This window comes from Sarcophilus harrisii, chromosome 3, assembly GCF_902635505.1.
Source record: "Sarcophilus harrisii chromosome 3, mSarHar1.11, whole genome shotgun sequence".
NCBI classification, from domain to species: Eukaryota; Metazoa; Chordata; class Mammalia; order Dasyuromorphia; family Dasyuridae; genus Sarcophilus; species Sarcophilus harrisii.
Window position 1 is genome coordinate 254,980,563 of NC_045428.1, and position 27,102 is coordinate 255,007,664.

Genomic DNA, 27,102 nt, shown 5'->3' on the forward strand with positions numbered 1-27,102 from the left:
GTCAATTGAAATGAAATAGTACCTTCTCTCATGGAGCTTACGTTCAATTGTGGGAGACAACATATACATAAATATGTACAGAATACAAATAATTAAACGCAAGGTAATTAGGAAGGGAAGGCACTTGTCATTGGTGTGATCTGATACATGGGTAGAACATTTATTAACTTCTTACTGTGTGCCAAGCACTATGCTAAGTACTAGGGATTCAGATGCAAGCAAAAAGGATAGTCTCCATCCTAAAGGAAGAAGATAGCATGTAAAGGAGAATTGGAAGATGGGAGATGAGGATGGACACAAGGTGATGCTTGTGTTTTGTCTTGAGTAAAAAAGGAATTCTATGAGGTAGAGATGAGGCAGAGAGTGGAAGTCCATTCTAGGCATGGCCAATAAAAAAGTATAAACTGATGTTGAAGCACTTGTCTCCATGAGTAATGGAGAGAAAGTTAATTTGGTTGGATTGTAGAGTTTGTGAAGAGAATCATAAGTAACTAGGCTGCAAAGATAGAATCAAGTCAAGTTGTAGCTTTTAATGCCCAATAGAAGTTTACATTTTGTTTTTGAAATAATTGGGAGCCATTGGAATTTATTGTTTAGTGGAGCAAGCTGGTCAGATCTGCACCTGAAGAAAACCATTTTAGCTGTTGAGAATGTATGGAGGATGGATTGGAATTAGGAAAGACCTGAGGTGGAGATCTTTTAGGTGATTTTTGCAATATTCCAGTAAGATGTCTTGAACTAGAATGATGACTTTGTGGGTAGAAAAAAGGAGTCAGATTTGATAAAACAATGGTCCCTACTCTCAAGAAGCTTACAATCTAACAAAGAGTCAAAAGATAACACTTAAATTTTTGAATTTCAAAGACTGAAAAATGTAATTACCATCAGCTGAAACATGAACGTTTAAAAAAGAAGTGGGTTTGAGGAGAAATCTGTATTTTGGCAACATTGTGTTTAAGATGTTTCTCGGTCTTCTAATTTGAAATGCACAAAAGGCAGGTGTGAATCCTCTGAATTGAAATTATAATTTAGCCCATGAGAACAAATGAAGTCACCAAGAAACACTATAGAAAGCACAGACCAAGATATGAGGAGCAAAATACCATGATAAATTCTCAGGTAATCATTTCATTCATTTGGATGGTTTCCTTTGGATTACAAAGTTTTACTGGAAACCCCCTTTGTGCTGAAAATTCTCTTTGTTGAAATCTAAAATGTATTGACTCAATTTTTTTTACCTATGGAAGTATAGCATGTTGGATATAATTGAATCTCTTTCTACTGATTCAGGATTTTGTAGTGTCCCAGAATCTTCATTCTTTACAGTGTCAATAATTTACAGTGTGGATAACCATTATTTATTGTGATAGGACCAGATCATCTCTGGGGTCCTTTTTGACTGAGCTACTCTCCTTTTTTTGGAGTTAGGACTAAATGTGTGGCATTATCAGCATATTCCCTGGAAGTTGTAGAATTAGAAAATATTCTTAGCATTTATTTATTTTGTGTAACTTTTTAAAATTTGGAAGGAGAAAAAAAATCTAGTAAATGAGCTTTCTACTTAGATGGATTTCAGTTAATCACGGGTTTATTCTTTCTCTCTCCCTATAGAGTTAAACACATGCATGCATACACGCACAAACACACACACACTTCATTATAAAGTTTTCTTTTGTTGTCTATCTGTGGACTCAAAGCCCTATATTTGATGTATACATGTTTGGTCTCCTATCTTACTTGTGATGAAATTCCAAGATAATATTAGAGCATCAGAAATAACATGTAACTGGCATAGGTGCCCAGAAAACTAGCCTGCTTTTAAGCTTATGAGAAGTGGAGAAGAATAAGCACAAAATGAAAAATTATGCTTGTCATATAATAACCACTGCCATACTCATTATCATTAAGTTGTCATTCTTTCTTTCACTGATATCCAGCTGCAAGTAATTTCACTGATTTTTCTTTTACTTGGTGAATCTGCATCCATTTAGTTAAAGGCCTTATCAGAGTTGTAACTAAGCCAGGGCAAGCAGAGTTTTACCACAGGGCACTGAAATTTAGAAGGCATAAGACTAAAATAATTATTTTTAAAGATTCTGAAATACTGAATTTTTTTTACATTGATATTTTGACACACTTCAGTAGTGTGGAAACTGTGCTTAGCCCCTAATTAGAAAGAATAATTAGTTTAAAATAGAAGAATATCAAATAGTGTACTTCCTTTCCTTTCCTTCATGTAACTGTCTTCTGAATGAGTTCTTCCTTGAAGAAGTATTTTTGCCCTGTTCCCTTCTTGGTGGTCTTCTCCTTATATAGAGTCTTGTGATGTCTTGAGATCTCCTATGAAATGGACTGGTAGCAGCCTAGCATCTATTTTGCCCTCAGCTAGAGTGGAGAGAGTTTCCCAAGTTTTCCCCTCCCAATAAGTGACACTTTTTCAATTTTTAAAAAAATTTTCATATCATAAATTCCAAAGCTGATTTAAGCACATCTTTCATGCTGCTGGCTATAGACACCTAAATTGTTACTTATAGTTCTGGGTACTAGACTGACCAATTGTGTATGTTTAATGCTTTTTTTTTCTATTTGGTTATAAGTATCATAATCCATAAGTACTTAGCAAGTGCCTCCTATAGACAGGCTACTTATGCTAGTCCTTTGAGGGAAATAAAAGTTCTAGCTCTTCTTTCAGAGAGTTTACAATTCAGTGTAGGACACTAAACAAAGATATCAATTTAAGAGAATACTGGGATAGTTGCTGATTGAAGAATACAGATAAGTAATATAGAAATTCAAGGGAAGGACAAAATCTAGATTTTTGAAGCTTTTTGCTTTTACCTATGGGAAATTTTGGGGAAAAGACTTTTTTTCTCTTTTGAGTGTATTTTTCATATCTAAAGTCACCCAATCAAGCCAATAAGTATTTTACAAGTGTTCATTATGTGTCAGGCGCATTGTGCATTAAAAAAAACTTTTAACTTTTTATGATACTTCTTATAAAGTTTGCTGAGAATGTAATTCAAAGTAATTTGATTAAATAGACAGCAATCGGGGGGAGAGGGGGGAGTCTGCCAATATAAATGTTGACTAGAGAAAGAGTTCTACAGGCAGTGTTCTCTTACTTGGATTAGTATGGTCTTATATATGAACATTTCACAGTACAAATGGATTAGTTAATAAATGCACCTGTGGACCAAGAGTTGCTTGGATTCTAGATTCAGATAACCTGAAACTTTTCACTAAGTTCTATTGAAAGAATGGGCAAACTAGTGGGATGATTGAAGTGACATTTGTGGGAGAGGAAAGGCTCTGTTTATTTCTCCAGGTAGAAGAAAAAATCTTGGTGCCAAAGTAACAATGAGTATCTGTACCATCTGTTGGATCCATATGGCTTTTAATTCATTGAGAGCACTCTGTTGACTATTTAAATTTTGCTGTCTCAGTTTTTTTTTCTTTGAGCAAACATCTGGCATTTCAAAAAGGAACTTTTACAGAACTTGTGTTATGACATCTCTTACTCTTGATGCCAGTAGGAAATAAATATATTGATGCGTGAGTTATGGTTGTGTGAAAAATTGATTTTTCATGGATTATAGGGAGACCTATTTGTGAACACCTGGGAAGTAGGAACTTTAAAATGCCCAATTCTTCCCTCAGGAGGACCTGACTAAAAATCTATCCTCAAACATTTAGTAGCTTTGTGATGCTAGGCAAGTCATTTAATGCTGTTTGCCTCAGTTTCTTTATCTATAAAATGAGTTGGAGAGAAATGGACCACTTCAGTATCTTTGCCAAGAAAACCTCACAAAGAGGTCACATATAATTGAATGTGAATGAAGAAAAACTAAACAACACTAACAGTGTTTATGGGGGTTACAGAAGATACATTTGCCACATGGGCTTCTGGCTTAGGATTTATAAGCTTCATAGGCTTGGAAGATCATTTAATCCTTGCACCACTGAGGTCTGGAGTACAGATTTTGCTCCTAAGATGATGTATATTAGAAAGGAGGCAGAAAAGGAGGAAGTTTTTATGCCTAAAGGGTTATAAAACTATGCATACCCTTTGATCCAGTAACATCTCTGTTGGGCCTGTATCTCAAAGAGATCATAAAAAGAAAGGGAAAGGGACGCACATGTGCAAAAAATATTTGTATCAAGCCTTTTTTGTAGTGGAAAGAAATTGGAAACTGAGTAGATGCCCATCAGTTGGAGATTGGCTGAATCAGTTATGGTATATGAATGTTATGGAATATTATTGTTCTATAAGAAATGATAAACAGGATGATTTCAGAAAGGCCTGGAGAGATTTACATGAACTGATGCTAAGTGAAGGGAGTAGAACCAAGAAAAAAAACTGTATATAACAACAGCAAGATTATGTAATGATTAATTATGATGGACTTGACTCTTTTCAACAATGAGGTGATTCAGACCAATTTCACTAGAGTTGTGATGGAGAGAGCCATCTGCATCCAGAGACAGGACTATAGGGACTGAATGCAGGTGACAAAATAGTACTTTTAAGTTTTTTTTGTTGTTTGTTTGCTTGGTTTTTTCTTTCCAATTTTTCCCTTTTGTTCTAATTTTTCTTGTGCAGCATGATAAATGTGGAAATATATTTAAAAGAACAGCATATGTTTAACCTATATTGGATTGCTTGCTTTCTAGGAGAGGGGGGAGATGAGAAGGGAGGGAGACAGGGTGAATGTTGTAAACAATCTTTGTATATATTTTGAAAGATTAAAAAAAACAATTATTATAAAAAAATAAAAGAGGAAGTTCTGAGCTATTTGTTATCTCCCACAGAGAGGGGGACTATATAATGAGGACTATTGAATTTTCTTGATTCATTTAGTTCATTTTCTAATGTGGTATAATGACCACTTTGAAATGTCTAATCATCTTTTTAGTTCAAGGTGGCTGCATCAGTTGGGACAGATGAGAGCCATGGGAAGACAAATTAGAACTGGCAATCACCATATCCCTTCCTATCCCTACAGGAAAAATATACAATTTCGACATTACCTTCTGTGATTTCTCTCTGGCAACCCTTTCCTCTCCCATCTAAAGTTGAAGTGGACAGGGAAGATGAATCAGAAAGAATCTCTTAAGGAATCATCTTGCATGGTACAATTTCAACCACTTCCAGTAGAAGGCATTTCTTTTGGCAAGTGATGACTTCATAGTCATCTTGAATAAAGCAAACACTAGGCACTAGTGTACGAAAACTAGAGGGTGAAGTTCCCTCATAAAACTAAGATGTGCTGTGTGAAATTAGAGATCTATAGCAATGCTAAAAATCCTCCACTTCCTGGAACTTGCTTTCAAATGCTTTTTAAATGATTCAGTTCCACTTTCCAAATTAGTTCTGTAAAAACAAACAAATATGAATGAGAAAGAGAAAATAAAAAGGAAAGGAGGTAAATATTTTCTTTTCATTGTTCCCCCCACAAGAATATTAAAATCACAAAATCTATCAAGTACTCTTACTGAGAATTTTCCTTTGTCAGAAGTTTAAAAAAGTTCTATATACATATATGTGTATATAGGGAACCTTATATATGTATGTATAAGGTGAAGTTTTATATATATATATATATATATATATATATATATAATATGAAAATTTAACTTTGGGAATTTAGAAAACCTAAGAATATATATACTCTTAGATTCTCTAAATTGCTGCATACAGCAATGTTTATTTTGAGCGCCTTTTGACATTCAAGCTAAGAAATCTGATTCCTTTTTTCTCTTCTCCACCCAAACTCATTTCATGGGATATGCCAATTTTCAGGTAACATAAGTACCCACTGTTCCTAGAGGCTTCTTTTAATTCTAGAGGAGCAGTGGGTTGGCTGGGAAGCATTTTACTGCCTTTCATTGGCGTGTAGACTGTATACATTGGCATCTTCTTTGAGTAAATCTCTCTCTCCCTGTTGCAGTTGGCATGTGGTCACATCAGAACAACTTGAATTTCATTCAGATGGGTTCTAGCAAAAGTCTAACCTGACAGAGCTCCTAAGTGACCACTATGACTTCACAAATGGCTGCTGAAACTTTTGCTCCTGGTTCTGCATTCTAATATTCCCTGCATGAAAGATGCCAAATTGCTTTCAAAATGGAATGTATGTATATATGTAAATATATATCATATGGCTTTTCCTTCTGTAGTTTTCCTTCTTTTTGTTTTATTGTAGGTTCGGGATACTCACCACTAGAAGATGATGAAGATGTGTACGCATACCCTAGAAAGAAAGGTGAATGCTTTGCTTGTATGCTAACAGAGTTTTGCTGAAAGCCAGTAATGTTCTCTCTCCTTTTCTGAGAAGACTGAAATAAAGTGACCACAGGACATGCTTAAGCATGTCTAGTATGATGAGCAGAGGAGAATATCAAAGTGTTCCTCACCTGCTGGTCATTTTATTCTCTTAAGTCAGTTTCTTCTTTACTGCTCATAGTCCTCCCAGGAGGCTCTATGGCTTATGAAAATGAAAATCAAGCTGGGAGAAATCTTTCCTGATTCCTATGTTCCACCAGGATTGGCTAATAATAAATTAGTGGATGTGATGTAGCAAAGGCACTAGGAATAAGGATGCTTGATTTTCATAAGCTGGTTGAGAATGCTGGCTTATCAGTTGATCAGTCAATCAACCAACAAGCAATTATGCTGCATCTGCTGTATGCCAGGCACTGTCCTAGGCTTTGGGTTACAAAGAGTAAATTTAGTAAAACTGTTGGAAAGCTTATGTTCCATTTTAACCCTTGAAATGATAAATAAAGTCTACTCCTCAGGGATAATATAGCCTGGTAAATAACCACACTCTCCTCAAATTAGAGAAACAATTCAGGCAATTCTAACTAATTAAATTATCCTTCCCTTACCATCAGAACCAGGTAAGTTTGCTCCATAAGGGGCATCACGTGCTGGGATTTTGTTGTGGTGGTATTTGTTTTAAATTCAACGAGGCCTGGGATGAAGACAGAATATATGTGTTTATATTCTGGAATCTGGCTCCTCTCCTGTGGGAATAATTTGAGGAAAATTGGTTATGAAAGTTTAACCATGGCATTTTTTCCAGGGAACCTGTCCACATTTTGGCAAATGGATAATGTATGGTACTGTTCTGCTAAATCTAACATCTTGAGAGTATTAGAGTGTCTTGGGCTACCTCTGAAATATGTAAAATCCCACAAGTTGGAGCTTCACAAGCTTTCCAATAGATGGGGGGGAGGAATTAAACAATTATGGGGAAAAGTATGGTATGGTGAATATAGAGAGCTGGAGAGTCAGAAAAACTTGAGTTCAAATGCTATTTCTACCCTATCTGTCTGTAAGTTACTTAGTCAATAAGCATACCTAGTAACTCTCAATTAAAGTTAGAGAATATTTGCCTATTCTCATTGGTAGAGAGAGCTTCCTCACTGGAGATTCCTCAAACCAAATAAAGTCAAAATCTGATACAAAACAACAAAAACTCTTCCTTATATTATTTGCTTTATGAAGTTGTGACTTTTAAATATATACAAATATTAGTCTGTGACAGATTTAATATGATGGCTTGACTATAGGGGAAATCCAGGAAAACACTGGGAATCCAGAAAACCTGGGGGATAGATGGACTGTTCTGGTTAATTGCACCTCCTATTTAACTATGAGATTAAAACCAAAACTTTTTCTTGTTGTTATTATAACTACTGCTAATTAAATATGCATTAAAAACAAAATTTTTCTTGTGGTTATTGAAAACTTAAAATGTATCAGTGCAGATCTTGTGTGTTTAATAAATACAATGTGGTAAAAATAATTGAATCCTTTTTTCCATAATTAAGAGTTTCAGTGTATCTCATGGGAATAATCATTCTGAATATCAAATTACATAGTACCCAACTGGAGATGCATAAGATATAGGAGACTGATCCAAATGAATTCTAAGCCCATAAATCACGCTGTATATTACATACTCACCTCCCCCCAGTATTTATGTACATATATATGCACATATATGTATGTATCCATGGGTGCATATATGTATACACACCTATAAGTATGCTTATATGCATATTTTTCTCTTTATATAATAAACTTCTATCTTGCTCATTCACCTATTTCTCATAAAAAAACAGACCAAGAAAAAGTGTATAGATGCGTTAGGGATTTTTCTAACTTTATCCTTGATTGATATGTCTGTTTAAAAGAAAGTCCTTCCAATCTCTGTGTAAATGCACTCACAACTCACTTTATCCTAGTGCTTATGTCTGAAAAATTGAATTCAACTATTTAGCTGAAATATTAATTACTTTCATTGCAATGCTAGTAATTTGTCAAAAGATGACTCAAAAATGGATTTGACGTATAAAAGTAAGCCAAACTGATGACAGTTGAGATTTGAGCAATGAGAAAAACACAGAGGTTTATTCATGTCTGTTTAAAAAAAAACAGCATTGCATTTGGATGTAATGCTGCCATCAATGCTAGGAGAGACTAAAAGTACTTCCAAAAGTATGACATCTGGCAAGTTCACACTGCATCAAGATCTTTGGGCTTATACATCTGGGTAAGTGTAGGACACCATACTATGCATGTTTTTTCTTCCTAAATAATTGTATATGTAGTTTAACAGAAGTGTATATAGTATAGCATGAATTAAAAATAGGAAACAAACTGTTGATCTTGCTTATAATGGCCATTTTATAGCATAGTTTAAGCTTTTCCTTAAAGACATAAAATTCTTTATAGAAAGGGAAAGGTTGGAATAATTTATTGATTTATTTACTGATTTATTTTTTATATTTATCATTTATTACCAATTTATTCAGTCTTGCAGGTAAGGAGAAAGAGAAGGGAATAAGCATTTATATATGTGCCTTTTATGTACAAGACTGTGTTTAGTGCTTTTACAAATATTATCTTATTGGATCCATTACAAGCCATTAGAAAGGAAGATGGGTAGATCTTTTCTTCATTGTTTCATTGGATCCCCCAGAGGGAATTTAGAGACTTTTTTTTAGTACCTCCAGCTCCATTGGTGATCAGGAAATGATCCGCAATTAGTGCAATTAGTCTACACCTTTCACCAATGCGCTTAGCACATGTCTGCATTAGTCTGCATAACCTGGGTTCTAGAATGTGATCTTAAACTTTCTTGTGTTTGTGTCTGATAAAGCCATCTTTAAAGAGCATTTAGCTTCTCTGGGCTAATTAGATATTTGTCTACAAAGATTATGCCAAAGAAAGAGGCCATTTATATTATACTTTACTGTAGGTCTAGTGTTTATCAATGGAGGAGACTTCTGGTGTAGAAACACCCTTTGCTGATACAATTTGTAATCTTATTTTTCTGGGGAACAGAGAAGTAAAGAAACCTGGTCATACATCTAAAATGTGGCAAAGACCCTGAGGACTTTTGAACTGAGACCTTCCTGATTCCAAATCTAGACATCTTTCTACCATACCATGTTACTTCTTTTAAATTCTATACCTTGCATATTTTAAATTTGTGTATATCCCATACATATGATACATTAAATCTTTAGAGGGATAAGGAATGAAGTTTTGGAAACCCAGAATTTGAGTTGGAATGGACTGAATAGTCATCTATTTCTAGTCCATACCTGAGAAGAAAAATCTCTTCCCACATATCAGAGGTCATATACTTGAGGTCCTTCTGGAAGAAAAAAATATACTACTTTCCATTTGTTTCATTTTTAATAGCTCTAATTGTTTAGAAGTTTTAAAATCAAACATAAATTTGCCTTCTTGCATTTTCTACCCATGGCTCCTACTTAGTCTTCTGGGACTAAACAGAGTTAATCTTATTACTCTTACACATAACAGCCCTCCACATACTGAGAAATAACTCTTGCATTCTCTAAAAGTGTTCTGATGTCTAGGATAAGCATCCCTAATTTTTTTAACCACTCTTCATGTAGCACAAAAAGTCTCCTGGTGGGAGACTGTAGACATTGGGAGGGTGGACCTTCTCCTGCATGTATAGACTCATGATTTTGCTTAATCAAATTCTTGGCCCTTCCTGAAGTGCTAAGATTGTCCTTCCCATTTGGGACCTCCAATTACTCAGCACTGACCTTGACTTTAGGACACAGGAATAAATTCTTGCTATATATTACAGAATGCCTGTTTTTACTAAAAGGAATGGCAAGGCACTGACTCTGCTGAAAAAAAAAACATTACACATAAAAGGAAGTTTTTGTTTTCTCTTCCTGATCAGGTATGTTAAAGCCAATCTGGACATTTCTGAAAAAAACAAGAAAAACTAATTCTCAGCACACTTATTGTCCACATGGTGGCACCCTTACTCCACACCTTAGAAAGCTCAGGTGTTGAGGGACTAGGCAATGAACTATTCTTCAGTGCTGACATCCATGAAACAGTGAAGGCAAAGGTCAGCAGATTTATATGAGCTATTTGGCCTTTTCCCTGGTAGGTAAATCATTTAGAATCCTCAATGCATTCATCAATGAGAGATTTTCCAGCTTACATATAACACTGCTTTTGTTTTCTCCCTTCCCTTCCTCTGTTTTCCATCACTTGAGGAAAACTCACAGGCACAAAGGTATGGTTTTTTATGACCAGCTGAACCCTTTGGGCAACCAAATATTGGCTATTTATTTGTCAACAGTCTTTTCAGTCATCAGCTTAATATCATGGTGATATTGGGCAAATCACTGTCTCATTGGGATTTCTTTTCTTTAAAATGGAGGAATTGAAATAGATAACTACGAAATGCTGGATGCTAAACAGCTAGATGATGTCCTTTCCAGCCCTAAATCCCCCATTCTGTGATATTTTGGTTTCATGCTTTAACTGAAGCTCTTTATGTAGGCTCATGTGATGTAAGGTCCTAGAGAGGGAATTTATAATCATGGCAGCCAGTCACTGATGTTCTAAAAGAAATTAGACCCAATGAATTGATAGCATGAACTGAAAGCTGAAACTTCTGTTTACAATAAAGTCTTTTTTTCAGAGGAAGTTTGCATATATTGAAAGTAAACTCAAAGTCACTCAGTCGGCCAATGTTTATTGAATGCCTGGTCTCACTATAACATTAGCCTTAGAATTATGTAACATGTACAAAAATGTGATTGGGTAGTGAGAATTAAAATGAAAGGCAGGAAGCTAATATGGTATAGTGGATAGAGTGTTAGAATTGAAATTAGGAAGACCTAAATTCAAATCCTTACCCTGATCCCTACTACATAAATTTGGCAGCTATTTAATCATAGTAAGACTCAAGTTTCCTTCTCTGTAAAAGGAATATGTTGTACTTGATGGCTTCTGAGGTTCTGAGTTAGGTCTAGGAGTCTATGACTGTATGTTTTGATCTTGTCCCTGCCACTTGTTATCTGGGTGACCTTGGAAAGATTTCACTTCTCTGAAAGTTCCTTATATGTAAATTATATAAAATAAGAAGACGACTAGGTGACTAGCTGTTCTAAACTATCTATTTTACTTATGTAATCTTTGAATATATCATATTTGGATCTACCTGAATAAATATATGCCTTCAAGGAACTTCCCCTCTAATTGGGAGAATAAAACATCAAATATTATTAATAGTTTATTTTTTTAATTTAATTTTTTAAAGAATTTATAAGTTACCTACTATTTGTAAGACACTTTGATAGGCCCAGCGACTACAATTAAAAAAAAATTTGAAACAATTCCTGTCTTCAAAAAGCTGACAATCAATGAGAAAGTAAATAGTGAGTGTTCAGTAAGTGGTGCCTTAGGAGTTCAGAGGAATGAGAACTCAGTAATAATTATGATATAGTAGAACAGTTTAGATCATTTCTCTTCATGTCTTACCTCTTTCTTGTTTCTCTTGTTCCCAGACACTCCATGGTGCTCTCCCATCAAAGTCAAGTATGGTGATGTGTCCTGCAGAGCACCTTATGGAGGATATTACAAAAATGTTTTGGGGACAAGATGTGATATTCGCTGTCGTAAGGGATATGAGCTGCATGGCTCTTCCCTGCTGACTTGCCAGCCAAACAGAAGGTGGTCCGACAAGGTTCTGTGTAAACGTGAGTCATTTATCTCCTTCTAAGCCCCTTGTGACATCTGTCCTTTACGTGTTTATTTTATTTTTCAGTTAACTTTTTTTTGCATATTTGGTATATAACTAGGGATTTTGTGAAAAACCATTGGGTTGAAAATAAAGCTGTCCTTGATTGGAGAAGCCAGAGTGTAAATAAAATAGGTACATGCTATGATTTGAATGTAGTTCACAATAATGAAAACCATGATATTTGTCTTAGAAAGGGTTCAAATTGACAGGGGGAAAATTCATAAACATCATCGTTTATCTAAGGCTTTTATTTGGGCTTATATTCTAGTATCTCATTTGAATGCTGGTAGAATTCTTAGGCATGAGACATTACTTGATAGAAAATTTTAAACTATTTCACACTAATTTTCTCTTCCAGAGAAGCGATGTCCTACCCTTTCTATGCCAACAAATGGAGGATTTAAATGCATAGATGGTGCATACTTTAACTCTCGATGTGAGTACTACTGTACCCCAGGATACATGCTAAAAGGAGAACGCACAGTGGTATGCATGGACAACAAGTCTTGGAGTGGAAGACCAGCCACATGTGTTGGTAAGAAGGCATTTCAATCTTCTGAAAAGCACAGGAGTAATGTGCCTTGTTTGGAAGCAATGATCTTTTCCACCTAGATATCTTTTAATTTTAATTTATAGCTTTTTAATTATTCTGTTCTTTACCTACAAAAATACCTACAAAGATATAGGTACAAAAGTACAAGTACCTACAAAAATGGTCATTTCCATGTGTAAAAAAGAAAAGAGGACTGTATTTGAAGCTACAAAATATATAAAGCAAAGTTTGGAATAATAAGATCAGATTTGATCCTGGAAGAAACCTTAAAATTAAGTATCTCGGCCAGGATCACACAATTAGGTTTCCTGTTAAGTCCAAGCCCAGTGCTGTATCCATTACCTCAGTTAAATGTTGTTGTTGTTTTTAAAGTATGTATGGAATTCAACCACCTTAGTTCCACATTGTCTCATTTTATTATGTTGTTTTCTTAACCAGGACTTCTTAAACATTTTCAACTCGAGATCTCTTTTTGCTTGAGAAATTTTTACATAGCACTGGGTATACATATATAAAATGGAAATACAAATAAAACATTTACTGATTATATATCATAATTTTGCAATTCCTATATCCAGTTTTGAGATTATATGGGGTTGTGAATCACATTTTTAGAAGCTGGGCTCAAAATCACCTTCCAATCTATTCTGTAAATTTTTAAAAAATGCTTCTTTTCTTTCCTTTTCTGGCACTGATAATCCCAGTCACTCCAATACCCTCAATTCTCTTCCATACAAAACAAAAACAAAAAAACAAGCAAAACCACACAAGAAGACAAGTTCTCCACTGTGATAATTTAGCATGGTTAAACAAAACATGTGCACATACTGGCCATTTCTGAAAATATTTGTCTCAATCTTCATCTCTCTTTCATTAACTTTGTATCAAGAGGTACAAAACATGCTTCATCTGTTCTCTGGAGCTGTGGTAGGACCTTGCATTGATCAGAACAATTAGAAGGTGTAGTGGATAGAATTCCAGCCCTGAAGTAAGGAAGACTCACCTTTCTGAGTTCAAATCTGATCTTAGACATGAACTAGCTGTGTGATCTTGGGCAAGTCACTTAACCCTGTTTGCTTCAGTTTCCTTATCTGTAAAATAAGCTGGAGAAAGTAGTGAAAAACCATTCCAGTGTCTTTGCCAAGAAAATCCCAAATGGGTGATGAAGAATTGCACATAAGTGAAAACCATAACATAGCAACATTAATACATTGATCAGTCTTTCAGAATTCTTTATTCAGATGAAATAGTAGTCAATGGACATGAAAAAAAAATCTGTTCACTTTACTCTGCATCATTTCATACAAGTCTTCCCACCTCTCTCTGAAAATGCCTCCTTAGTAATCTCTTAATAAGCAATTAATTACGTTTAAATTTAGGTAATAAAATTTGTTCAATCATTCTACAATGGAAAGAAATTCTCTTGGTTTCCAATTCTTTGCTCCAACAAAAATTACTGCTTGGAATATATTTTTACACTTCTTTGGTCTCTTTGAAGAATATGCTTATTAGTGCTAGTGTCAAAAGGCATGCATAATTTAGTGACTTTTTTCTTATAGTTAAATTGTCTTCCAGAATTATAGGACCGCTTTATGACTGAGCAACTGTGCATTAGTGTGCCTTTTCTCCCTGAGATTCTCCAACAATTGCCATTTTCTTTTTTGTCATCCTTTCCAATATGATAATATGTCCATAAGACAAGAAATACTAGAACAAAAACAAAAAATTGAACAAATAGAAGAAAATATAAATTATCTACTATTTTTTATCTACTAAATTATCTACTAGTTTTTGCTGTTGCTATCAAGTAGTGAGTTTTTATTCCAAAAGTTAGTCTTGCAGTTTATCATTCTTCTGCTGCTATGTTCATTGGATTTTGGATCTTGTGTTTCTTTATGACCCATTGATAAACTTTTCTTTTTTTTTATTCACTATAAAAAGAGCTTTACTTTCTAATATAATTTGAGGTCTTTTACTTCTTGATTCCTTTCCTTCTTGATATTTTTTATCATTTTTCTTGAGATTCTTGAGCTTATTTTTCTTCCAGGTGAATTTTTTAATTAAAATTTTTTTTCATCTTGGATTTTAGTCATCTGTAAAATGAGGAATTTGAATTAGATGACTACTGAGACCTTCCTCAGCATGTTCTTGGGCAGAGCAACTTCTCTAGGTCTCAGTTAACTCATCTATAAAATGAGGAAGGCTGACTAGATGACCTTCTGAAGTCCTTTCCAACCCTAGGTCTGGGATTCTATGGAGGAATAAAACAGGTATTATTAAATGCCTATTGATATCAAGCGAGCCTCATTTGATCCTCACCGTGGAGGTGGGTGCTATTATTATCTCCATTTTCCATGAAGAGAAACTGAGGTAGACTGAATGTAAGTGATATGTTCAGGGTCCCACAATTAGTTAAGTATTTGAGCTTGGATTTAAATTTTGATCTTCTGACTTCAGGCCCAGCACTCTATCACTAGCACCTCTTAGTTATGGTAATTTTATTCTTTCCAGCTCTAAAGCTATAGTCACATAAGGTGGGACTGAACTGAATAATGAGCAGCAGCATCTGTTTTTGGCCACAGGGATATCAGTCAGAGGCTTAGATCCCACAGCCAGCTGACTGGCTCAGCCCAAAGTTAGGGGCAGAACCTTGCTGTCACAGCTCTATCCCTAAGCACATGGAGGCGACTTGTGGTAATGCTTCCTGTATCAGTTTAGCAGAGATGACAGGCCTAATTCATCACAAAGATCCATTGCTCACTTTCCTTCACAGCCTCTATTTATCAGGTATTTAACTGAACGATTTGGGATAGTGTTGTTTAGTTTCGGACGGGGAAAAAAGCAACAATATTTTATTCCCCTTCTTCATGAGTCATTTTAGAGAGGCAATTTGTTATAGTGATCAGAATGCTGATTGAGAAGTTGAAATCTGGGTTCAAATTCTGCCTCTCTCATTTATTAGCTATGTGAGCATGAAAAATCTCTCTGATGTTCAAATATTTCTCCAGAACTGTCCTATTAAGTCATAGCTAGACTGTAAACTTGATAGAGGGAGTTACCATAATGATAAGACAACAGAGACCCTTGATGAAATCTATCTGTTCCTGATTAAATAAAAGTCATTGGTAGATACAAGTAGAACAATTCCTTTCAACCAACAAGCATTTATTAAACACCTATTATGTGCCAGATAGTAGGCTCCAGGTATTAAGAGACAAAAGCCCTTAATTTCAATGAATTTACATTCTTTCTGGAGAGAGATGTATAATTATACAATCATCCAAAATTTATAAAAAATATAAATAAGGTAAATTTTTTTTATTTTGGGAGGGAAGAAATTAGTAGCTGGAATGAGAGAGTAGGCAATAAGGAAAGGCTTCAGATAGAAACTCTTGATCTGAGCTGAGATGTACATGACTGAATAGTCACAACAAGGATTCTATGAGATAGAAGTAAGGGGGGAAAGCATCCGAGGCATAGGATCAGCCAATAAAAAGTCAGTGGAGACTGAGGATGGCTGTCATGTGTGAGGAATAGCAAAAAAAAAAAAAAAAACAGTTGGACTGGATCATATTGATGAGATTAGTGGTGATGAGATTAGTGGCAGTCAGAGAGTTGTTAAAATCCCCTTTTGGTCGGCACACAGGTTCTTCATGAAAGCATTCATGAAATCTGAAAGATTAATGGGCCAAAATGGAAGTTTATTGTTGGATAGGAAGCCAGTTTTCCCAAGAGACTGACTTCTTTAGTAGCAAAGTCCTATTAGGGAAATGGAGTCTGACACTGAGAAGAGAAAGCCTTCTCAGCGGGCAGGGTCCTAGAAGCAGAGCAAGCTGCTTTGGACCTTCTGCAAAGTTCAGAAACTGCCTTTTAAAAAGGAGTTTTTGAGGCTCAGGTTTCAGAAAGCTAAAGTTCCCAGGCCTAGATGCTTATTAATACCTGAACCAGACCTCCAACTGGAATTAAGAATACTTCAAGGGGGTGCTTTTATTACTAAGATTTCTAATTGAACCAAAGGGTCTGGCATCCCCAAAAGATAACTTATCTGTGGGGATACGCCTTCCCCAAGAAGGCCTGAGACTCCAAAAGGGAACACAGTTTCAGAGTGATAATTTTAAAGGGAATACAGTTTCTCTTCCCCTTCAACACAGTATCCAAAGGAGACCAAGGTATAGAAAATCTGAAAAAGGAGGTTGGAGCTATGTTGAGAAAAGTTTTAGATTCCAAACATTCTCAGGAGAAGCTCACATGAGAAAGGTGAATGAAGATCAGGATGTTGACATTTAGGTCTGAATGGTGCCCTTCTTTTTTCTTTATTTTAGAAATATTGTGGAAATGCTTTCAATTTCTATCCTTTGACTTGGTATGTGCAATCTAGTCTTCCTTCAAATCTTGGAGGTGATAGAGGACTCTCTCTTCTCTTAGTCAAAGGAGACAGGGAGGGAGATTGTGAAAGCTTTGTGGCAAAGAGGATTTCTGAGTTCAAGCCCATTCAGCTTTCCAGAGCTCATAGAACAAAGGGGAAAAGTGCTGATTGTTCTAAAAACACAAGCAAACATGCCCTAAAACTAACCAGATGGCCTTGGAAGACTACCAAGGTTAGAGAGAGAGAGAACTTAGGAATTATCCCCATTTTAGAGGAGGAAGAGGGATTGTCAGCTCATAATTTTTTCAGTCTATCAGACAAGGTCTGGAAGACAAAGTGTGTCTTTTATGATTTGTATTAAAATCAGTTGGAGAAAGAATGGAAAATGAGAAAATAGATTCTTTTCTAATTTTGATCACAGATATCTGAAGTATGTCTAATTTGCTTTCTGTTGTCCCCCTTTTCCCTAAGGGATTCACTGGTTTCTTTGTAATGTAATATATGGAATTAGGCTAATAGAGTTGTTTTCTTTTTTGGGTCTCTGGACCTATTTTGGGAGCTGACACATCATGGTTCTGTGTATAGTTCCAAGGTTTCCACAAATAAAGCATGCACAATGCATCTTACCACTACCATTCTCAAGTCCAAAGCAGAGAGAAACGAGGAGAATAGCTTTGTACTCTGAGGTGGTCAGCCTTGTGGTATGGATAATTTGAAAATGTCATAAATTAAAATGAATTCCCTTAACCAAACCACACACAGATTTAGTAAAACTTTTGGCAGTATACACAAATACCTGATTATTTCAGAAACCAAAATAGACAAACAGCTACAATCTTCACTGTTAGTCAAAAATATACCTAGATTTCAAAAAGAATTGTTTCACAGGTTCACCCACTTTTCCCTCCCATATTTTAATCCTTTTTCACCAAGTATGCCCTTGGCTTACACAACAATAGTGGGCAGCGAGTACTTGGTTGGAAACTCTACTTTGGGTATATAGCTCAGAACTCCCATACGCCAGCAATTTTGTTTGAAGCCAATTTTTTTTTTAATTGAAGGAAATTTCAAAGCCTTAGGCAATAACACTGAGTGAACTTAAAAAAAAATAACCAAGGCTTATCCAGAGCAAACACTTAATTGTTCTTGGAAAATGCACAATACACAGATTGGCTTCATTTCAGGGACAGCTTTGCACCCACTGAACTTTTCTTAAAGACCAGAATAAATGATATTTTGTGACTACAATAAACATCTAGAATTGACTTCATTCAATAGGCATGTAATAAGAACCTATCAAGTAGACCTCTTAGATGTAAGAAAAGAAAAGAGAAAACCCCCAACATCCTCTGCCAGAAAGAGTTTACATTCCCCCAGGAGGGGGACAGATTTATTTAGACAGATAGATAAGGAAAAGTTGATTTGAAGAGGGTAGGAGCTAGTCACCTAGGAAGTCAGGCTGAGTTTCCTATAGGAGGTGGTATATAAAGCTATATAGAGATGTTGAGGATCTGTTAACGTTTCAGTTGCCTTCCTGGTGTTGGGTTAAATGATGATTCTTTCAGAAGTTTGCCTGGGGTCAACAGTGCTATTTGCAGAGATTCATTTGGAGAGGCAAAAATCATTGGAGCTGAAAGCAAACGTCTGAGTCTGGCAGATTGTTTTCTAAAAACCTTGAGGTCCTGTTTGTGTCATGTTTGGCAAATGCACATTGCAATACAAAAATCAAATAGCTGAAAATCAGGGTGGTTTAATAAAGGCTTGTGCAAGAAGTAGGTTTATAAATCTAGAAGTGGAAAGACTTTCAAGGCCAACTCTCTCATTCAGAGATGGAGAAACCAAGGCTGAGAGAGATTAAGGGACCTCTGTGGGATCGATCAAGCAATTGACAAATGTCTGAGGCAATATTTAAACTCATGAATCCCTAATTATAAGTCCAGCATACTGACTACCTACACACTGGTTACCATTGCCATTGTTTTGGTTTCCATTTTGGTTCTCTCACTTACTTTACTTCTCTAGGTCTCAGTCTCCTCATTTACAAAATGACTGGTTGAGCTAGATGATTTCTTTAATTTATTTTCCTTTTTTTAAAATTTTTTTTTAATTATAGCTTTTTATTGACAGAACATATGCGTAATTTTTCAACATTGACCCTTGCAATCACTTCTGTTCCAATTTTTCCTTTCCTTCCCTCCACCCCTTCCCCTAGATGATAGGCAGTTTCATTTATGTTAAACATGTTAAAGTATATCTTAAATACAATATATATGTACATATTTATATAGTTCTCTTGTTGCACAAGAAAAGTTTAATTTAAAAAGGTTAAAAATAACCTGAGAAGAAAAACAAAAATGCAAGGAGTCCACACTCATTTCCCAGTGTTCTTTCGCTGGGCGTAGCTGGTTTTTTTCATCACCAATCATTTGGAATTAAGTTGGAATCTATCATTGTTGAAGATAGCCGCTTCCATCAGAATTGATCCTCATATATATTCTTGTTGAAGTATATAATGATCTCCTGGTCCTGCTCATTTCACTTAGCATCAATTCATGTAATTCTCTCCAAGCCTCTCTGAAATCATCCTGCTGGTCATTTCTTACAGAACAATAATAATATTCCATAACATTCATATATCACAATTTATTCAGCCATTCTCCAATTGATGTGCATCCACTCAGTACAAAAAGGAATGCACAAACATTTTTGCACATTCAAGTCCCTTTCCCTTTTAAAATATCTCTTTGGGATATAAGCCCAGTAGTAGCACAGTTTGATAACTTTTTGAGCATAGTTCCAAATTGTTCTACCAACAGTGCATCAGTGTCCCAGTTTTCCTGTATCCCCTCCAACATTCGATATTATCTTTCCCTCTCATTCTAGCCAATCTGACCAGATGTGTAGTGATATCTCAGAGTTGTCTTAATTTGCATTTCTCTGATCAATAGTGATTTGGAAAACCCTTTCATCTGAGTAGAAATAGTTTCAATTTCATCATTTGAAAATTGTCTGTTCATAGATGATTTCTTTAAATTAAATTTTTTTCAGGTAGAAATATATATATATATATATATATATATATATATAGTTAATCTGTTCCTACCACTCCTTCATCCGCCATGAGCAAACAAACATGCAAAAAAATTTCTAAATCTCTCAGTATATAACTACATATTCCAGCAAGACAAATTCCCACATTAGTCATGCTTAAAAATTTATGTCTCATTTTAAAAGTTTATAACCTTTTTGTCAAGGCATGTTTCCTTCTTTTTTCTTCTTTTTGGACTTCTTTTTTTGTCATCACATTTTTGTACATAACTCCTTTTCTTTTTTCTTTGATTTCTTTGGGGTATTGTCCAAGTAGTATTGAAGAATATGCATAGTTTGGTAACTAACTTTTTGGACATATGAACTAGATGTTGTTTAATATCCTTTCCATATCCATGATTGTGTAGACTTTGCCTTCCTAATTTCACACTGAAAATGAAAAACTTGTCATTAATATGAGGTCACTTATTAATTCCCACTATCAGTGGATCATATAGACTTCAAATTTTAAAGACTTTCCACATGAATTTGATGCTAATGAGGTTCTATCTGTATATCTATATAATTGAGAATACTGGCTTTTATTCTTGGACTTCTTATGACTTTTATTATATGTATCTTTAATTGTTTTTGGGAAGCCTTACAATCTTGGACAACAGAGAGCCTACAGCTAGGGAAGCTGCCAGTGCTTTTCTGAAGGTTCCAACTGCTTGGGAAAGCCAATAATACCCAAACAACTCTTTTATTTCAATTCATTTCAATTATCTTTCCCCTGCCATATGATCTGCCTGGGCAGCCTCCTTGCTTACTCTTTGTCACGAGATTGCCTCCTATCTTTGAAATTAGCTCCACTACCATCAATCCTACATCATGTAAAATTGAGGGTAGTGACTGCATTAATATGTAGGGACCAAATATAAGAGACTTCATGGGAGATGTGAAAGAGAAGGAATTTGAAGGAGGCTGAGAGCATGATTCACCAAGGGGAATCTACAAGTAGATGGAAGAAAGAAATGATGAGAAAAGCATTAAAAGTAGCAACCAAAGTCATTCTCTCTTTTTTTTTTTGACTTGATAATTATTTTGCTTATTTGTTTTTTGATTTTCAATAGCATTTTTTGCAGTTACATGTAAACATAATTGGCAACATTTATTTTGGTAAGATTGTGAATTCTTCCTCCCTGTCCCCCCCACTCCAAGACAGTGAGCAATCTGATATTGGTTATATATGTACAATAATTTTAAGTATATTTTCATATTAGTCAAGCTATGAAAGAAAAATCAGAACAAAAGGGAAAAACCATGAGGAAGAAAAAGCAAATAAAAAAGGATAAAAATATTCTTTGGTCCACATTTAATCTCCATAGTTCTCTCTCTGGATGTGGATGGCATTTTCCATCTCAAGTATATTGGAATTGTCTTGGATCATGACATTACTGAGAAGAGCTAAATCTATCTTTGTTGATCAACGTATAATCTTGCTGTTACTATGTACAATGTTGTCCTGGTTCTGCTCACTTCGCTCAGCATCATGAACATGTAAGTCTTTCCAGACTTTTCTGAAATCACCTTGCTCATCATTTCTTACAGAGCAATAATATTCCATTACATTCATGTGTTATAACTTATGCAGTCAATTCATCAGTTGATGGGCATCCATTCATTTTTTATTTCTTCCAAACAACCATCTTGATTGACTTAAGAGAAGAGTTATGGACTGAACAAAGAACCTTAGGGATATTAAAGAAATGATGTCCTGATGCATTTTGGACTTGGTGAAAAACAGTAACAACAATAAAAATAAACTCAGTAGCTCACATTTATATAGTGCTTTAAGATTTACAAAGTGATTTTTTCATAACAGCTCTATGAATAAAGGAAACTAGAATTTATTATTATAATTTTGTAGATGAAGAAAGAGAGGTGAAGGACTAGCCTATCAGTATATAGATAGTATCTGACCAAGATTCAAACTCAGGTTTTCTTAAAATCAAATCTAAATTTGCCTCTCTGTTGAGGTTCAAGCGGATAATCTTTGGTGTTGTCTTTGAAAGAATTCAGGGCTGAGGCCATCTCCAAATCAAGTAATGACATTTGTTAAGTTTAATTGAGAATCCAGCATTCAGGGGGCTATGCTCTCTTAAGAGTTTAGCAGGAGTTAGCAACCTAATAAAACAAAATAAAATCTGATTACATTATAAGATATGTCGATTTTGAGGTTACAAGAGGAATTTGTTAATATGAGGACATTCTAGAGACTTGATAAAACCGTGCATGTGGTCTCCCAGAATGTATATATACAAAAGCCCACTTTTGGGGATAATTAATGTATGATAATGATGATATAATTAGCCTGATTTCATCATAAGTTCACCCAAAGGACAGCAAAGAAGGATAGTGTGTAGGTGCCATGTCAAGGGAAAGATTAATTGAAATTTGTGGTTCAGTATTCTGGTCTACATCCTGTTGGTGCTACTTTCTAATTGGCTAATAGCTAAACTTGATAATTGATAGAATTATAGATTATGTAGACTTGTACCTGTTAGCTAGTGATTGAGGTTTTCATGGGGTTTGAACTGGGGATAACAATCAGAATCCTATCATCTCTACACCTTTCATCTATCTCTCATGCTTCTCCCTTCTGCAGCTAAGTATAAAAAAAGTGTCATCTTGTTTATTGAGTGAAATATCAAGTGCCTGATACATGGTAGGTACCTAATAAATGCTTGTTCCCTTCTTTTTCTTCTTCCCTTTTCCCTTATACATGAAAGTTTTTCAAAGTTTTGAAGAAAACTATCATGTCCCCACTTATGTCCTTTTATCTCCTCCTGTTCCTTCAATGGATTTTCATATGTTGTGGCCTCAAAGCCTTTTATCATAATGTTGACTGTATTTTTGAGATTCTCCAGTTCATTAATATCCATCCTAGGATGTGACATCAAGAACTGAACTTGGTAGTTCTGCTGAAGCAGAGACATAGATTGTCATGGTTACTCTGCCTCTAAGAATGCAGACTAAGATCCCATTAATTTTTTTTGGCTGGTTCCCTTCCCCCATACAATGAGTATTTAGTCCACTAAAACCTCTTTTTCACAGGAAACATTACCTAACCACAATTTCCCACATCTCAACATAATGTAGTTACTTTATTGAACTTAAATATAAGACTTTGATTTAGTTGTACTAAATTGTTAAATGCCATTATTTGATTTAACCCATTATTCAGACCTTACTGGACCCTGCCTACATTCTTCAACCAGTTAGCTCTCTCAACCTGGAGTCCATTTCTAATGCAATAAATATACCATCTGTATTGGCATCCAAGGAGTATTAGAATCTGAGATTCTGACAGTGTTTCAATGTTTTTAAATTATCTGGCCCAGTGGCATCACTAACTCAAGAGTGAAGAATGCCTGTTTCTATAGTAACTATATTTTATCCTATTGATGGAAATTTATGGTAATTTACATAACTAATGATTGCCACTGGTGTTTAAAAATTGGTTTAGATTGCTGGAGGAAAAATGAAATGGAAAAATCAGATGTTTCAGTTGAGAAAGCAGGATGCTTGGAGATAATCTTCTTTTGGTATTTGGTGTTTTGATTTCCTTCCTCTCTCCCTCCCTCTCTTTCTCTCTCCTCCTTTCTTCCTTCCCTTCCCTTCCTTCCTTCCCTTTCCTTCCTTCCTTCCTTCCTTTCCCTTCTCTTCCCTTCCTTTCCTTCCTTTCTCTTCTCTTCCCTTCCCTCCCTCCCTTCCTTCCTTCCTTCCTTCCTTTCTTTCGCTTTTTCTTTTTTCTACTTTCTTTCCTTTCTTTTTCCTTCCTTTTTTCTTTTTTCCTTCCTTTATTTTTTCTTCCTTCCTTCCTTCCTTCCTTTCTTCCTTCCTTCCTTCCTTCCTTCCTTTCTTTCTTTTTTCTACTTTCTTTCATTTCTTTTTCCTTCCTTTATTTTTTCTTCCTTCCTTCCTTCCTTTCTTTTTCCTTCCTTCCTTCCTTCCTCCCTCTCTCCCTAGACAAAGCTGGCATGGCATTTTTGCACTCCAAGTAAAGGCTAAAAATTGTACTTTGATATGTATTGTTGTCATCGGATACTTTACTTCTCCATAATATAACTTATGTGCAATGCTGATCAAAACATTTTGGTACATGTTTTGATAAAAAGTTTTTGATAAAAAGTAATATAACAGCAATATTATTTGATGAAGAATTGTGAATGACTTAGCTATTCTCAGCATTACAATGATCCATGACAATCCCAAGGAACTAATGATGAAACATACTAGCTGCCTCCAGACTTGATATTAATTGGATACAGACAGAATCATGCTATTTTTCACTTTCTTTCATTTTTTCCTTTTATTTGAGTCTTCTTGTGCAAAATAACGAATATGGAGATGTTTTTCATAATTATACATGTATAACCTAAAAAAGTAATGCTAATAAATACTCCTCATTACAACCCCTCACTTCATTATTCTGATTGTAACACACTATATTGCAAGCCTGCCTCTGCTCTTCACCTTTTTTTACTGAACTCAATCTGTCCCATGAAAAGAGCTACAGCTGCTCTTTATTGCTAGGCAAAGCTGCTACCTTTAAGAAAACTGGGAGACTGAGCTATAACCAGGAAGAAAAACTTTTATCTAAGATCAGAAAGTCTTATAATGTGTGATAAAGAGGATTGAATAAATTGAAATGTAATCTGATTAAGGATCTTGAATTTTATACCAATAGCTATTGGGGAGGCAGGCAGTGAGGGTACAATGCAGAGGATATTGAACTCATAATAAATCTTGAAGGTTTAGTCTTGGCTGTATCACTACCTACTTTTATGATCTTGGACAAATCACTTTGCCTCCTTAGATTTGCAGTTGCCTTTTTTGTGTCATAGATCTCTTGGGCAGCCTAGTGATTCCCATGGACTTCTTCCATTGTAGATAAACAGTAAGTAGCCAACTTTGGCTAGGGAGAGACGAAGGAAGGAATGAAGAGAGGAAGACAGAAAGGAAGGAAGGAAAGAAGGGAGGGAGAGAGGAAGAAGGAGAGGAATAGTGAAGAAAGGGATAAAGGAAGGCAGTCAAGAAGGAAGAGAGGGAAGGAAAGAAGGAAGTAAGGGAAGGAGGGAGGGAGGGAAGAAGAAAGGAAGGAAGGAAGGAAGGAAGGAAAGAAAGAAAGAGAAAGAAAGAAAGGAAAGAAAGGAGAAAGAAAGAAAGAAAGAGAGAAAGAAAGGAAAGAAGGATGAAAGGAATGAAGGAGAGAGGGAGGGAGGAAGAGAGAAAGGGAGGGAGAAGAAAGAAAGAGAAAGAAAGAAAAAAAGAAAGAAAGAGGAAAGAAGGAAGGAAGGAAGAAAAGAAGGAAGAAATGATAGTGGGAGTGAGGGAAGGAGGAAGAAAGGAAGAAAGGAAGGAAGAAAAGAAGGAAGAAAGGAAGGAAGGAAGGAAGGAAGGAAAGAAGGAAGGAAGGAAGGCAGGCAGGCAAAAAGGTAGAAGGTAGATAATACAGAGAATAGAGTACATTGGAGCTTGAATTTATGAAGTTCAAATGTGGCTTAAAATCTTATTATCTATGTGACTCCAAGCAAGTCACTTAATCTCTGGCTGCCTCATTTTCCTCAACTGTAAAAAGGAGACAATAATGCTATCTACCTTCCAGGGTATTGTTAGGATTAAATGAAATAATAATTTAAAAATACCTCTCACATGATAGGTGCTTAATAAATGCTTATTTCTTCTCTCCTTAGCAGAATAATGTTTTAAATGAATTAACCAAAGTCATAGAATTACAAAGGAAATCAGTTATATTGAAATATAGTTATTTATCTGTCCATTTATTTCTCTGCCTCTATGTCTCTATCTCTATCTGTCTTTAAAATTTATAGATCCCAGATTAAAATCCTTTGAAGCAGAACAAATCAAGAAATCCCTTCTAGCCCCAAAGTACATATTATTATATGAGCTAATAATATAAAATATTCACTGAGCTTGAATGACTTTTACATTACACATGATATGTGACTTCAAGTTAATTTTCAGGAGAGTAGTGACAGTGATATATTATAGTCTCCCTATTATTCTCTAAACTCCCAAATGCACATGGCTGTTTAAAGCATAGGTGACCAACTAGCAAATATGCAGCTATCCTCTAGTGAATATCCTCTAGTGATCCCGGTTGTCTAAGTTACACTAGTCAAAAACTGGATTGAGTAAGGCAGAGCCAAATTGGTAGAGTAAAGGAACCACTACAGTCAAGCTCTCTCAAAGTTCCCCTCCAAACAATTTTAAAAATAACTCCCAGAGCCACAGGAAGGGGGAAGCTTAGAAGGAGGAGCTTGTGGCACTTGGAACCCACATGGCAACAGTACCAGCTATGGATCTTGGGGGTAGAAGCAGTAGGCGGTAGCAGCTTGGGGAGCTATTGAGTCAGAAACAGAAAGGAGTTTTTGCAGAAGAACAGAAAGAGCAAGGTTCCCTTTTGCTAGCACTAGTCTTAGCACAGGCATTGTTTATCAACTGCATTGCCTATACACACTTCTGGGTCATAGTTCTAGAGTGGAGAGAAACATTTTCAACCACAAAGGATCAGGGGCTTTGAGGAACAGTACTGTTCATGGCTGCAAAGAAGCTGGGATCTTCCTAAGTTATGGTCATTGTCTTCTAGATCTGTGCTCCGATCCTACCTCTTCCCAGATTACACATAATGAAAGTACCTAAAACTTCCACACTCCCAGAACTAGCTCTGAAAAAAACTAGCAGTGTGAAAAAGCCTGAAGTTTGGGAAGATACCCTGTCCTCAGTCCCATCTCAAGAGCAGAATCCAACTTTAACATAAAGTTCAAAGTTAAGAAATATAGTAGAAAATGAAAATAACAACAAAAGAACCAGGCCAAAAAAAAGCTAATATAGTAACAGGGAAGATCGAGTCACAAAGACAATGACAGCAAAACAGCTACAAGCAAAATTGCAAAGGAAAAAAAGTGAATTAGGCACAAGTCCAAAAAGAATTCCTGGAAAAGTTAAAAAATTATTGATAAGTTATTTTGCCC

General features: G+C 35.5%; 1 protein-coding gene across 1 annotated transcript in view; it reads left to right on the forward strand.

Annotated features, from left to right (window-relative positions):
• The window catches only part of SRPX (sushi repeat containing protein X-linked), a 95,757-nt gene that overhangs the window by 47,040 nt on the left and 21,615 nt on the right, over positions 1–27,102 (forward strand). The window contains exons 2-4 of the mRNA XM_012544438.3: positions 6,204–6,263; positions 11,860–12,051; positions 12,454–12,630. Coding sequence (XP_012399892.1) covers positions 6,204–6,263; positions 11,860–12,051; positions 12,454–12,630 — 429 coding nt within the window. The remainder of the gene's footprint in view (positions 1–6,203; positions 6,264–11,859; positions 12,052–12,453; positions 12,631–27,102) is intronic.